This window comes from Alligator mississippiensis, chromosome 1 (assembly GCF_030867095.1).
Source record: "Alligator mississippiensis isolate rAllMis1 chromosome 1, rAllMis1, whole genome shotgun sequence".
Lineage (NCBI taxonomy): Eukaryota > Metazoa > Chordata > Crocodylia > Alligatoridae > Alligator > Alligator mississippiensis.
In genome coordinates, this window is record NC_081824.1 from 321,261,865 (window position 1) to 321,276,025 (window position 14,161).

Sequence of the window (14,161 nt, forward strand, 5' to 3'; positions counted from 1 at the left end):
CTACACCACCTGTTGCCCCTCACCAAACAGACCTACAATTAACTGATGAAACTGTACTAAATTATTGCAAGGCATTAATAAAGTATGCCAGGTCTGTTCATTCACAGGTCCAAGAAGCCTTACCTCAACCACCGGATGTTCCCTGTCACAACCTCGAACCAGGGAATTGAATCTACGTAAAGGTCTATCAACGGAAAAACGCACTTCAACCCAGATGGAAAGGACCTTTCCAGGTACTTCTGACCACTAATTCTGCTGTTCGTTGCCAAGGTCACCAAACGTGGACTCATGCCTTGCACTGCAAGAAGGTATCACCTCCATTGGACCCCGAAGCAGCTGTATTCCAACCAAGGTTGGGATCTTTCCCTGAGGCCAAGGACAAAGACCCTCAGGACCTCACTCAGGCAAGTGAGGAGCATCAGGGTGCAAGTGCTAGTAACCTCTCCCCTGCACCCAACACCTCAGCCCAGCCGGATTCATCAGTTGAAGAACGAAGATATCATCTTCAGCCTCGAAGAAAGTGAATGCTCCCATTCGGAAGATCACCACCTCGATCAAGACCAAGAGCCGACATTATCAGTCCTTTAGATAACTTGAGCCCAGAGGATGAAGAAAGACTTTGGCTGCCATCCTGGGTTTGGCTGGTAGTGTTCTTTTTCTTACTGGTGCTGGTTATGTTTGTTATTAAGATTCTTTGTCCCTCCTGTATCTAAAAATGGCACTGATATCCTTATATATCACACTTGGGTATCTCAGTATCACCCAAGGGGGGTGGGAGAAAAATTTGTATTTGCAGATCTCCCATACGGTGGCTCAAGCTGGAAATAAAAGTGACTGCTGGATATGCTCTCACAGCCCAGCACACCTACACCAAGGAATCCCAATGATCGGAGTACCAATATCCCTCCAGCAGTGGGGAACAATAAACGGCGGCTTCGTTAGACTCTACTCGTTAGCTGCCCATCGGTCCACTCCTAAAGAATGGAGGGCCGCCCCTGCTAACTGAATAATCTCCCCAAGAGTAGAGGCGCCTTTCTGTTACAGATCCAACAACACCGGAGCTTATAATAAAGCCACACCTGTAGGACACTACCCTCATTGCTTAACTACTCTAGATTATAGCCCTAGTAGCACCAGTGGAATCCTGTTGGGTAACGTACCCTCTCTCAATTGTACAGGATTCATGGTCTACAACTTTTCTAAGGAACCTCATGTTGCTCTCATTGCAAACAGATCGGAATTTTACATTGACTCCAATTTTACTTCTTGTAATATATCTCGGTCCAGCAGGATAGCAGCTGAACGTGGTCCGTCCTATACAATACATATCAATCAAAAGTGCCGGATATGGCACAACAACTGTCGAGATTTGAGTACCCTTTCTGCCCCAGGCCTTTACTGGCTCTGCGGAAACAGGGCTCATAAAATCTTGCCCTGGAATTGGGTGGGGGCATGCACTCTTGGACGTGTTATCCCTGGTTTCGAAATGCATAGTGCAATATATCTGGAACAAATAAAAAATTTCAACCATCACATGAAAAGGGCGGTTAACCCCTTAGCTACCAGAAACACAGGGTTCCATCGATTTGTAAGAACCTTCATACCGTGGCTTGGAGTAAGAGAATTGGAACTAGCCATAATTAACATTTCAGCCACAATGGAAGCTATGGGAAATGCCACTGCAGATGCAATTCAGGCTCTGCAAAAAGAGATCTCCCAGATCTCACAAGTAACTATACAACACCGCATAGCCCTAGATTACCTACTGGTATCCCAGGGAGGAGTATGTGCCTTAGTAAACTCCATCTGTTGTGTCTATGTCAATCAGGACATGCGAATCGAAACTGACATTCACAAAATCCGAAATCAGTTAAGGGTCTTACATCAAGTGGCCTCAGAAAATACTGACTGAGGTCTAGAAGAAATGTGGTCTTGGCTAACCTCCTGGCTCCCAGATTTCGGGGCCCTTGGCAAAAAAATCCTGTATGGAATATTGTTTGTCTTGATAGTTCTAATAATGTTCTATGTCTTAGTGCAACTGATCCTCTGCTGCGTGAAAGCCAGCAGGAGAAGCTTTAGCAAGGCAAGAAAACCCACAGCAGAGTCTAGAATAATGGTGTTACAAAAGTGTGAGCAGATTGAAAGAAAACATGAAAGGCTGCATGATGAAATAGAGGGGCTCATGAGAATGTAAATTTAAGGCTAAAGTGAGACTAAATAGTCTCAAAGGGGGGGGCTGTGGAATCAGAAAAAATATATGCCTTAAACTTTGATTATTTTAGTTATAAGATGACATAACCACTTTGTGTAGAATTGCTGGCTCTGTACAGTAGAACAGATAAGGGCAAGTGTTTGTTCTTTGTAACTCTTCTGCAACTGCTTCGCTCACCGCGGCCTTGAAGGTAGCAAAAAAGTATGTACAAAGTAGATTTCCAGGTGCAAGAAGGAGGTTTGTAAACTAACCTCGCCTCCCCCATAAGTTCCCATCCTGATTACAGCAAAAAAATAATGAAGTAATATTATAGCCGCTTTTCATGCTAATTTCACTATATGATCACGTGAGTTGTAAGCGACTGTTAAAAAGTATATAAGCCTCCTGATTTTGCTCTTGGGGGGGGACCCCTTCCAAGTGCTTGGGAAATCCATGTCACTTTGGAACTCCCCCTACAGCTGTAGTTTCTTTTGAATAAAAGCTTCTGCTGACCTGACCCAAAAGTACTCTGTGTGTGTTTCCACAACAAAGTGGTAATCTTCAAATTACAGAAACGCTAGATAGAGTCTTTGACAGGGATGGCGCCAGAGCCACAGGGAGTGGGGCAAGATATATACATCCTGAAAAGATGAGCATCAGAACCTCTGGAAGCAATTGGAGTATTTTGGAGGTGAAGAATTCTATGACACTGTAAAGAAAAAATAATCCTTATCTTGGGGACCTTCACCATTTAATAGATGGATTGAAAATCTACTCTGTGTCCACAAAAGTCATCTTGTCTTTTCTTCTGAACTAGTTTTCCCCTGCCAAGTCCCCTCTAGAAAGAGGAGCAGATGTATGGTCCAGTAGTCCTTTAACCACAGACATTGGTTAACCTCACTGCACAGTGATTTAGCTTAGCGGGCAGCAAATGAGCTGGGATGCTAACTGCAACTTTCTCCCACAGACTCCTTCACACCTGCAACCCGGCCTGATGCATCGTACAGTAACATTACACAGCATGCAATAATGGGATAAAAGTATAGCTCTGAGGTAAATTGCTCTTATAATATAACTCAGCACATGACAAGCCAACTGACAAACCACTAGCATTTGGCTTTTAATAAGTTCAACTGAATAGCTTCTATTTCGCCTCATTGGCACAGTCCAAAGTTGTTGAACAGCTGAGTATTTTGACCTGTTCTCACCAGACAACTGTAAGAAAACTCAGGTGAAGAATGTTTTGTGCTACTTTCTTCCTCATGAGTGAATAACTAGAGCTAGACTGGCATGGTTTAGCTGCTAAACTTCAACCTGGATGAGGTGGGAGGTTGGGGCAGGAGGAACTCTACTATGCACATAGGAATCCCTGAGGACACTCAGCCTGACTTAGGTACAGTGGTCCTGGAGGTATTGGAGGAAAAAATATGTCAGAGCAGAGCTGGCAATGCCTTAAAACAGGCTTCACTCCTTTGTACTCATTCAACTTTGCTAAGCTGCTTGGAGGGGAAAAGTCAGGAGCACTTTTAACAGGAGCAACACTGAAAGCTCTTCTCATGCCCTTGCACAGGAGTTGTGACTGGCTTATTCATGACCAGAGTTAAGAAATGGCTTTCTGAACCCTCTCCCCACCTTTGCATATGTATGCCAAACCAACTATAATCTGATCTTCAAAATATAAATCACAAAACAGGCAAATCTATGCAGGAAATGTCAACAGAATCTGATACCACTTAGCCATAGCAGGGGTTAAGGGGCACTGTTATATTGGTTATTTGCATTTGCTTCCACTAAGTCCTTCCTTCTCTGTCCATGGACATTTCAGAATTATATATAAAAGTTTTTGCAAACAATCCAAACTCTTTATCTTCCTTGCTTTAAAATGTCAAAGCACCATCTTTTGTGTGTGGAATTAGAGAACTCAGTGGCCCTCCCACATCCATAAGTATGAAGGCTTCACTTGAGATTACTAATGTCTATTACTTTAACTTCCCAGCTCCTGATTTCACTTATTTCATAAGTAATTTTTATTGGATGGGGGAACAGAAGGTAGAACTGACAGCAAAACGTTATGTTTATACGCACACACATGAACACACACACGTATATACAGATATACATATTGGATGTTTTCAAGAGCTGGTAAATAGGCACTTGGCTGGGATGGTTTAGTCAGGGAGGATCCTGCCTTGAGCAAGGCGGCTGCAGTAGATGACCTCACTGAGGTTCCTTCCAGCCCTACTTACCCGTGATTCCTATATATGTACGTGTACATGAATCCATACACGTGTACACACAGATGAATATGTTCTAACTTATCGGGCCAAATTTTCTTTTGGTGTAAGTCACATATATGCCTACACATTTTTTCATCTGTGTGATTCCACTGTCCTTAAACAAACGATGTTGTTTATGCAAGGATCTTGAGCTGTATTTCTAATGAGAGGATAGAAGAGATTCTTCTGCTCGCTTTAAAGGAGTGTAAATCTACTATTGTTTCATTGCTGAATACCTATACGGTTAAAGGCCATCCGCTCCAAGACCAACCTCTCTCATAAAAGGAGCTCTTCACCTACCAAGAAGATCCAAAAAAGTTAAACTCAATAGCATAATGTTGTATTTCACCAATGCTGCTTAAAGAACAGTTTCAGAACCATGAGGTGCCCAAACACTACAAAGGTGAAGCTTAAGGACATATACTTTGACAGAGGTTTTTCCCAGATTTACATCAACATACTAGAAAAGAATTGGGTGCATTTTGAGATGTAAACCATATTTCCCTGCTATTTGGTTGTTATAGAATGTTGACAGATAAAGCACTTGGGTAAAATCCCAGCCCCATCACTATGAGTCTTTCCATTCTGTGGGCCCACTATGTTATTCTTTGGTTTTATTTTAAACAGGGCCAGATTGTGATATTCCAGTCAACCCAGGCAAAGGTGACACTTCCAGATTCCAATGCATAAGGCCACTACTGAAAGGTTTTTGTGAGATTGCTTGGGTAGAAACCATTAGAAACCACTACCTAAAATAGATTAAAAATGCCCTTCCATAGGTTTTTCCCCCCTCTTCAGTTTAGTAAATGTTTTTATCATTAGGCTGTAAAAAAAGATAACTACTTTCCTTTTTTAAGGGACTGTGTTTAGTCTGATGCTATTGTAAGGTAGGGAGACTCTTGGTGAGTGTTTTTCCTTTTACAATTCTTTATTGTTCCAGCAGCAGCAAAAAAACAAACAAGCAAACCAGCATTTCAGTTCTCCAAGTCCCTGCCCATGACATCAGCCCTCAGATCCCATAAGAAGCAGAGTGGCAAAGGAATGCTCCCACTTTCCCACACTATACAAAAACTCAACAGGAGTACATAAGGTTGGATTGAAGAGCTACACTTAACAGTGCCAGAGAGAAAAACCCCAAGAAACAAATGAAAAAAAAATGACTACTGATAAAGAGGGATGAGTCAATTTTCAGAATGACGGAGAACAAGGTTTTATCATTCACACTGTGCATACAGATGTGCTATATTTTACTAAAAGCATTCTGTAACATATCCAATGTACATTTTCTTTCCAAGTTTTTCAAGGTGCCCCACACTTTGTTCCTAATCCAAATGACTGAAGTGCACAAATAAAGTCCTTGACTTAGGTTATGCCTCACCTATCTTGGATTGCAACAATGTATACTTTTAAAGCAAAAACGTTCTCTGCATTCACATATGTTTCAGGTCTGTCATAAACCTGGAAAAGCCGTGGAGTATACAATTAAGGAAAGCTGAGCATCCATTCTTAATTGTGACTATTGTAGTTTTGGAACCAAAGTGATGGTAATTCATTCTGAGAGAGCACCTGAGTATACAGTGTATACAACAGTGTAGCTGTCTACCATCAAAGGAATTTGAGTTTTTGAGAATCTGGGGAAAGCATAGCTCTGGTGTAACTCATGGTTTCTGAACCATTTTAAAATGCGGTTCGAATCAAAGCACCCAAAGCTATTTTGAAAATCTCCAAATGATTAGGTAACCATGTGTCTAGCTATCATTGTAGACATGCTTCAAGACAACTTCATTTTAAGAGTTCTTTGCAAATTTCATTTGGCAGTGAGAGAGACTTCTGCCTAGTAAGATAAGGAGCAGGAAAAATAAATTATTAGCTTAGCTTAAGATCTAAATATATGTTCAGAAAAACCCTGTGGGAGAAGAAACGCCTAACATTAAACTTTTCTCAGCAGTTAGAAACAAGCATACTGGCATTCTACCAGTACAGAGGAAAAACCACAATGAAATGGACTAAACAGTTAAATTAGCCACTCTATTTTCAATGACCAACCTCAGAAGAAATGGAACAAGGAGTACATGGTATAAAAATACAAAAAGAGTAAAATTTTGAGGAGAAATATTAAGAGCCTAGTGCCATTTGATGTCCCTAAACTCTCTGGTGGACACAGAGCACTGGACCCTGTGTACCAAGAAAGCAGGATGTAAAAAGCAGTGCCTTAGATCGAGGTAGTCAACCTATGACACACATGCCACAAGTGACAGAGACAGCCTGTGGGTAGCATGTGGCAGATCTAGGAGGGGACAAGTACCACAACAGCAGATAATGCAAGAAGCAGAGCAGCAGTTTGGGCAGAGAACAAAAAACAGAACAGCAAACTGGACAGGGGAAGAGGATCGAGCAGTACGTGGGGAGGTTGAAGGACTAATTTGTTGTACATCTGCAAAAAATGTTGCCCCCTGCCTTTGATCTTAGGAAAAACACTACTGGAAAGCTTTGGAAAAGATTCATTTTCAATAAAATGTGTATGTTTCTTTCCTTAAAAAACAGAATGTATGTTTGTGTAGGACACAAAGAGAATTCTCCTCATCAGGGCATTAAAATTCTGCGGCTAACTGAGCCTTGACAAGTAGGAAAGCTTCCCAACACCAGTTGGGAAGTCCTGACACCAGTATCTGCAACATTTAAGCTTTCATTTAAAGACAATTACATTTGTAGCCCTGTTCCTGAAGTAGATTTTCCAAATATGACAACAGCGAGTGCTGACCCTACGAACAAACCCAGTGCTTCTATTGCTGCTCAAAGCTCTATCAGTTTGCCAGGATAGCAAAAATAATAAGACATTGGTCAGTTTCACAACTCCCCCCCCCTTCAGAAACCTGTAAGCAACCGTGAAACTGTCAGGAACCATATCACTGCATGGGAAACCAGGAGTTATTTAGGGTGAAGTTAGAACAAAAATAATGAAGAGTAGAAGGAGGGCTGAGTAGACAGCTCCAGATTTGGGACAGGAAGGATTTCTCTCCCTCTTTCAAGTGCCTAGGGAAGGATTCTTTTCCAATCTCTAGCCTAGGGTAGGATTCAAGTTCATTACACACTTACGATTCTACTAACCAGAGGCTTACATGAAAGAGGAGAAACAAAGCAGAATCCCAAATGTAGGTGCCACCAAGATTCTTTATAAAGAAGTGGGGCAGCCTGGAAAGATGAGGAAGGGGAAAGGAACTCCGTAGTAATGCCCTTCCTTCAATCTTTCAGGTTTGGTTCTGTAGCAGGTACTTGATAAGAATTCCAATCCTGGTGTCTGAGCAGAAGCAAAAGGAGCATTTGAGCAGCACAGTAGAAAAGTTCAAGTTAAAACAAAAAGTAACCAGTTTCATGGCCTTGACCAGACAAAGAACAATGAAAGTGAAATAGGGAAGCTGTAGCCAAATGAAAACAGCATAGCTGGTGAGAAGAAAAAAAAAAAAAAAAAAAGCCTACAAAGCACCATTTTTATTCCAGTGAAATTTTTTATTCTAGCTTCCCTTTGATCCCATCTTAAATGGTTTATTTCAATTCCACAGTCCTAAATATCTAACATTAAAATATTTTATTGGCGATAATATGATACCAAAATGCTACAAGATATTAGTTTTAAGAGATTTATTTTTCTGATCTTTATAGCATTGTTTGGCTTCTTGCCTCCCCGATACTGGTAACCCACCTGGGCCAAATAAAAACTTGGGATAACATGCCAGAGATGCACTTGGCCTATTATTCCCTTTTATCTTGCTTGAGATGCCCTTTCATAATGAAACTTTGTAATCTAACTAGCTCATTAGGAGAACAGAAAAAGGCCCTGAAACTTCACAGCTCAATATTTGGAGCACCTCTGCCAGCAGCCTAATAATCGGACAGTGTTATTCTCAAATCATTGTGCTGCAATTAGTGGTGTTATAACACCAAGTGTTTTTACAGTAGCGAGATAGACTAATGGCTTCAAACGTCAAATAGTTTAAAAAAAAGCATGACCTGTCTGTATCACTTATACTCTTCCAATGCAAAGTTAAACAGCATCTAAGTAAACATAGCTAAATAGGCCACACTCAAATGTTGGTGTTAGTCTACTGATTTCTGTGAAAGGGGGTTAAAACTCACTCTTGATATGGTTAGACTGAAGTTCATAGACAAATTTGTGTGAACACCGTATGCTTAAAACATGAGGGTATGGTGTTGCGGCCAAAAGTTCTAATGTACGAGGCGGTGTCCTTATAGCCTCTCGGGATTGGATGCGTGCTTCAGTGTATACGGTAGGTTGGTATGCCTGTCATGGGCTTCACGAGGTGTGGAGGAAAGGTATGTGGAGTGGTGGAATGTGGGTGTGAGTGACTATGTAGATAGGGACACAATAAAAAGTAGTGGGGAAGCTGGATCTGATTTTTCATGACCTTTGGAGGAGCCCACGGACAGGGAGTCATCCAAAGTGATCTCTACTACTTTGATATCCCGGTGTGGGTTTCTGTGCAGAAGAGGGAAGGGGCTAAATAGGGAAACCTAGCAAAGATCTTCAACAAAAGACTTCCCTCTCCTGAAAATCGGGCAAATGCTGTCCCGGCAATATTAACACACATGTAAAAAAAAAAAAAAAAAAGTGCCAAGTTCTGCTTTTTCCAACATTAGGGTAAATCCACAGTGCTGCTAATGAAGCCCATGGAGTTACACTAGTGTAACACTAGTTTCATAGTGTGCTTTGTCAACCAGAGCTACTAGTACAATCCACATAACAAAACAAAGCAAAACAAAACAAACAGCTAGATTCTCCTGTCTCTCCAGAATAACCCTGCTGCCTGCAATGGAGTTACTCCAGATTTGCATCGATATAATAAGGGCAGAACGCAATTCAACCAGCTTGCATTGCCTCACCCAACCCCTTTTTCATTATCCAATCCTCCTTTTTCACCACTCAGAGAAACCTGCTCTGACAATATACCTGCCCCAAAACAAGAGAATGCCCTTCTCCAGCCACCAAGAGCCTCGGCTGGTGCACAAACACAGAGCTGTGCCCAAGTTAATAAAGTGTGATGAAGCCACTGTGGAACTGCATCATTTTATACCAGCTGAGGACATGGCTATAGGTACCTGCTGCAAACATGAAGGCTCTTGATTTGGTTCATTAGAGAAACTTGTTTGACTGTGAAGTGGCTGTTCCTACTTTACTTTGGTTTCAGGGAAGAAAATCTGAGTAGAATGATCAGATTTCACATTTGCTTCCAAAGGCGTAATAATCAAGTGGCCATCAGAGGTCTCATTTCCCCTAAACAGTCAATTTACTCTAGATTTAGCCAGGCTAAGCATGAGCAAAAGCTAGCCCAGCGCTTCTTTCTGAGCCCAGCTCTTTCATCCAGAGGTGGTAACAGAAAGGACTCCATCTGCACGACTGTCAGACCAGGCTTCCAGGCAGAAATCTGACCTGCCAAAAATACCAAACAGAGGGGAAACGCCTGCACCGCTAAAAGTCATTAAGTCCTCACTTGCATAGGCCACATCCAGCTGATAGGAGCAGCTGTCGGAAGCAGGGGGCCTGTCACGGCTTGTATAGCTTTGGGTGGAGAGGAAACAGCATTCAAGCACTGCTTGCTAGGGACCGGAGTCCGAGTTTCCTTTTGCCCCCAACGGAGCTCACGGCTTTCCAGGGCTCCCTCTTTTGTCACCGCAAGTCAGCCACCAAACTTCAGGAGTGGATGATGCCCAGAGGCAGCCTCTATTCATTATCCCTCCCAGTCCACATTTTAACCAGAAAGCCCAGAAAGATAAAGGTGGGGGTCTGTCCTGAAGGGAGCAGGTGTGGGGTGTGCAGGCTAGATCTGGGGAAGGATCAGAGATGCTTGGTCGGGGGGGAAGGATCAGAGATGCTAGGGGGTGAGGAACCCCCCCTCTCACCCCTGGGCACCTGCCTAGAAATCCTCCAGCCCCTCTTTCTGCCACAGCCGCAACTGTAGCAGAGGCAGCCTGCAAACTCCATGCCGGGGAGCTTCTTATGTAAGCCACAAAGCACTGACATCATCTTGCGTGTTGGCTCCAGCAAGCTCGCCGCACCCCGCACCCAGCCTGCACTGCCAGCTGTGCCCCTGCTAGCTGTGCCCCAGGGGAGGGGGCTCCCCAGCCATCCCCCGCCAGGGCTGCCACCAGCAAAACTCCAGCAGGCACCAGCCTCCCCTCCAAGTCCCCAGCATGGCCCCTGCCCCGGAGCTGGGGAAGTTACCCAGAGAGGGGGCGGCTTCTCCACACTTGGAGGCTTTTAAGACCCGGGTAGACCAAGCTTTGTGTAGGATGATCTAGCTGGGGGACGGTCCTGCTTAGAGCAGAGGGTTGCACCAGATCCCCTCCCACCCTTCATTTTCTAGGACGTTATGCCCATTCATTCACTAATTGATCCATTGATTAATAATTAATCCATCATTAACTGACGGATTAAGGGGCTTGGTGGACCCTCCCCCCAGTGGGGCGCCTTGTAGCCGCCTCCAAACTTGCTGCGCAGCCCCGGAGCAGATGCAACACCCGCCCTCCTCCCCATCACTAACTGATCCACTGATTAAGGGGCTTGGCGGACCATCCCCCGCAATGGGACGCCTTTCAGCCCCCTCCAAACTTGCTGCCCAGCCCCGCAGCAGATGCAAGCCGCCCCCCGTCCCCGCCGCCGGCATGAAGTGGAGCCGGCGCCGCCAGGTGCGCGCTGCGGCCGGCGGGCACGGAGCCGGGCATCCCCCGACCCACGCCATCCCGCCCCGCCCCGCGGGCCGGGCACTCACGCACTGCCTCCTGCTTGGGGTCCAGGCCGTGCAGCGCGCCCTGGGCGGCGGCGAGGCGGCCGTGCAGCGTCCGCACGCGGCGCTGGGTGCCCTGCAGCTCGCCCTCCAGCTCCTGGAAGAGCGCCCCGGCGTGCCGCGCCACGGCCGACAGCTGCCGGAGCACCCGGGACAGAGCCACGTTGCTGACGGCGCCCAGGTCCAGCATGCCGCCGTCGTCCTCCTCCTCCTCCGAGCCGCCCTCCTCCAGCAGCACGGAGGCGGCAGGCTGCCGCCGGCACAGCCACTGGGGCTCCACGATGCGCTTGGCGAAGGGCATGGCGCTCCGTCCCCGCGCCGGCTCGCCCGGCGCCCGCGGCTAGCAGCCGGCGTCGCGGGGCGCCCGCCGCCCCATGCCTCGCTCGCCTCTGCCCCGCGCTCGCTCGCTCGCTCGCTCGCTCGCGGCCGGCCGGGGAGCTGGTCTGCACACGGACGGAGCGAAAACCCGGAGCGAGGAGCGCGCTGCCGGCTGCGGGAGCGGGAGGAGGAGGCGGCACCGAGCAGCCCTGGCGTCTCTCCGCCACAGGGAGGCGCCGCGGAGCCGGGCCGCCCCCCGCCGCACGGGAGCGGGGCGGGAAGGGGCGCGCAGAGCCCACCGGCGCCTGCCTTTGCCGCAGGAGCCTCCCTTCGCCCTGGCCCTGCGGCACCGCGCGCCTCCCCTTGGGCCAGCCCCCCCACCCCCCGGCAGAGCCCTCACACCCAGGCTGCAGGCCCCCGGCTTGGAGCAGGGGGGTCGCAACCCGCAAGGGGCGCCAACAAGCTGTACAAAAATGGATCAACAGACTTGCAACGTGGCTTCTCCTTTAGAGGAGAAAAAAGTGGGCAGCTACAGGTTTCCCCTTGTGGGCTGGCAGAGTTGTGAGGGGCTGCTTGGGGCCCCTCACCATCGGCAACTCACATGCCCCCCTGAGATTGGCCACCACCAACACCAGCTTCTGTGGGGGGTCGCCGCTGCCAACCAGCACCTGCGGGCAGTCCCTGCTAGCCACTCACCACCCCTCCCCTTGCCGCCATCGCTGCCACTGGCGTCTGTGGGCAGTCCCCACTCACCACTTGCCACCCCTCCACACCACCACTGCTGTCATCTGCGGGCAGTCCCCCCTCATCGCCACCTGCCCAGCACCACCGCCACCAGCGTCTGTGGCCAATTGCCACTGCCACCTACAAATGGTGCCCCTCTGGTCTCAGGAGGCACCAGTCATTCATGGCCCCCCACGTTCACCCCCTGCCCCACACAGTGGGGGCAGTGGGTGGGGAGCAAGGGGCACTGGGGTAGGACTGGCCATCCATGTTTACAAATAGGTCCTGGCATGAAAAAAGTTGAGACCACCAGACTAGGTGACCTCCCCCTTCTAACTCTCATTTTCCATGATTCAAAGTATTGAATTGTATTGTCCCTCTTCCCCTCCTGGCATTGTTTTCCTGTCACAAGAGTATTGGATTAGTGTTCAGAAACATGCTCGAAACTCTGCATGAGACTCCCCTCGACCCAGACACAACACAGAGCAAACCCCCTCACATGGTGCAGGGGCATCGCAGCACGAACAGCTGCCGAGCCGGAGGGGGTGTTTGTCAACCTGGAGAAGGGGTTTGGGAATGAGGTGGAGAGAGGTGAAGTCAGTGTGGAAAGGACCCCCCAGTCAGAAAGGCCCAACCTGTGAGAGAGAAAAACAAGACCCTCCTGCTTCTGAAAAAAAAGGGCAGGGTAACAGAGATTTTTTTATTATTATTATTATTTCAGGTCCAGTTCTGGCACCAGCTCATTGCAGAATCAGGTCCCCACCAGAAGTGCTTAGGGCCAGGAGCTGTATCATCCTGTGTGGATCAGCCCCAGCAGGCTCTGATCCTGACTGGCTGCCAGTTCTGCCCAAGTACAAATAATGAAGTTGTTTATGTGACTGGTTGACTCTTCCCTGGCTGGACCAGCATGTTTCTGTCACGCCTGAACACTAATCAAATATTCTTGTGACAGGAAAACAATGCCAAGAGGGGTAGAGGGAAAATACAAGTCAGGTACTTTGAATCATAAAAAACAAGAGATGGAAGGGACCTCAGGAGGTGATCTAGTCCACCGCCCTGCTCAAAGCAGGACCATCCCCAAGTACATCACGAGACACTTTTCAGGAGATGAACACCTAAACCCTATGCATCAGCCTTCCTCTATATCTCAAAGAATACAAATATTTTCCAAATTTAAACACAAAGAGTTCAGACTCTGGTACAGAAAGATGAAGAGCCCTTGGGAAAGCTGCTTTTCAATCATTTAAATAAGAATCATGGTTTCTGACAAGACAATTTATTTTGGATTACAGATGCCTAAAAGTCGAATCATATTCTGCATATTATATAGTTATATATAATACCTTGATCTAAATGTAGATCAGAAAAAAATCCTACATTTTTGCACAGAAAAGTTGAAGGAACTCAGAAGTTACAAAGTGCTGAGGTTAGGGTTGCCCATGTGATCTTAATTTGATCTCTTTCAGCATGTGCATTATCACAGTCACTTACTTACATAGGAAATGACTGGCTAGGCTGCAGTACTGCAGGAAAGGATCTGGGGCTTATAGTGGCTCACAAGTTGAATAGGAGTCAACATGAGAATATTGTTGCAAAAAAGGTGTATGGCGTCCTAGGATGTATTAAATGCAACTCATGGGAAGTTATTTTCCTACTCTCTTCAGTACCGGTCAGGCTTCACCTGAAGTAAGGTGTCCAGTTCTGGACATTACACTTCAAGAAAGTGAAAAAGTTTCAAGGAGAAAAAAATATGTTAGAGGTCTAGAAAAAAAGGTTGGAAGAACTGGGAGTATTTAGTGTAGAAAAAAGAAGACTTTTTTTTTTCTAGAAGGAGGGCTGGTAACCCTTATTAT

The 14,161-nt window shown here is 46.4% G+C and overlaps 1 protein-coding gene across 2 annotated transcripts in view; it reads right to left on the minus strand.

Annotated features, from left to right (window-relative positions):
- NHS (NHS actin remodeling regulator) overlaps window positions 1-11,581 on the minus strand; it is a 370,561-nt gene extending 358,980 nt beyond the window's left edge. For both annotated transcript variants that reach the window (XM_019494995.2, XM_019494994.2), the window contains exon 1: window positions 11,253-11,581. In XM_019494995.2, coding sequence (XP_019350540.1) covers window positions 11,253-11,568 — 316 coding nt within the window. In that variant the 5' untranslated portion in view covers window positions 11,569-11,581. The remainder of the gene's footprint in view (window positions 1-11,252) is intronic.
- Between the last annotated feature and the right edge of the window lie 2,580 nt (window positions 11,582-14,161).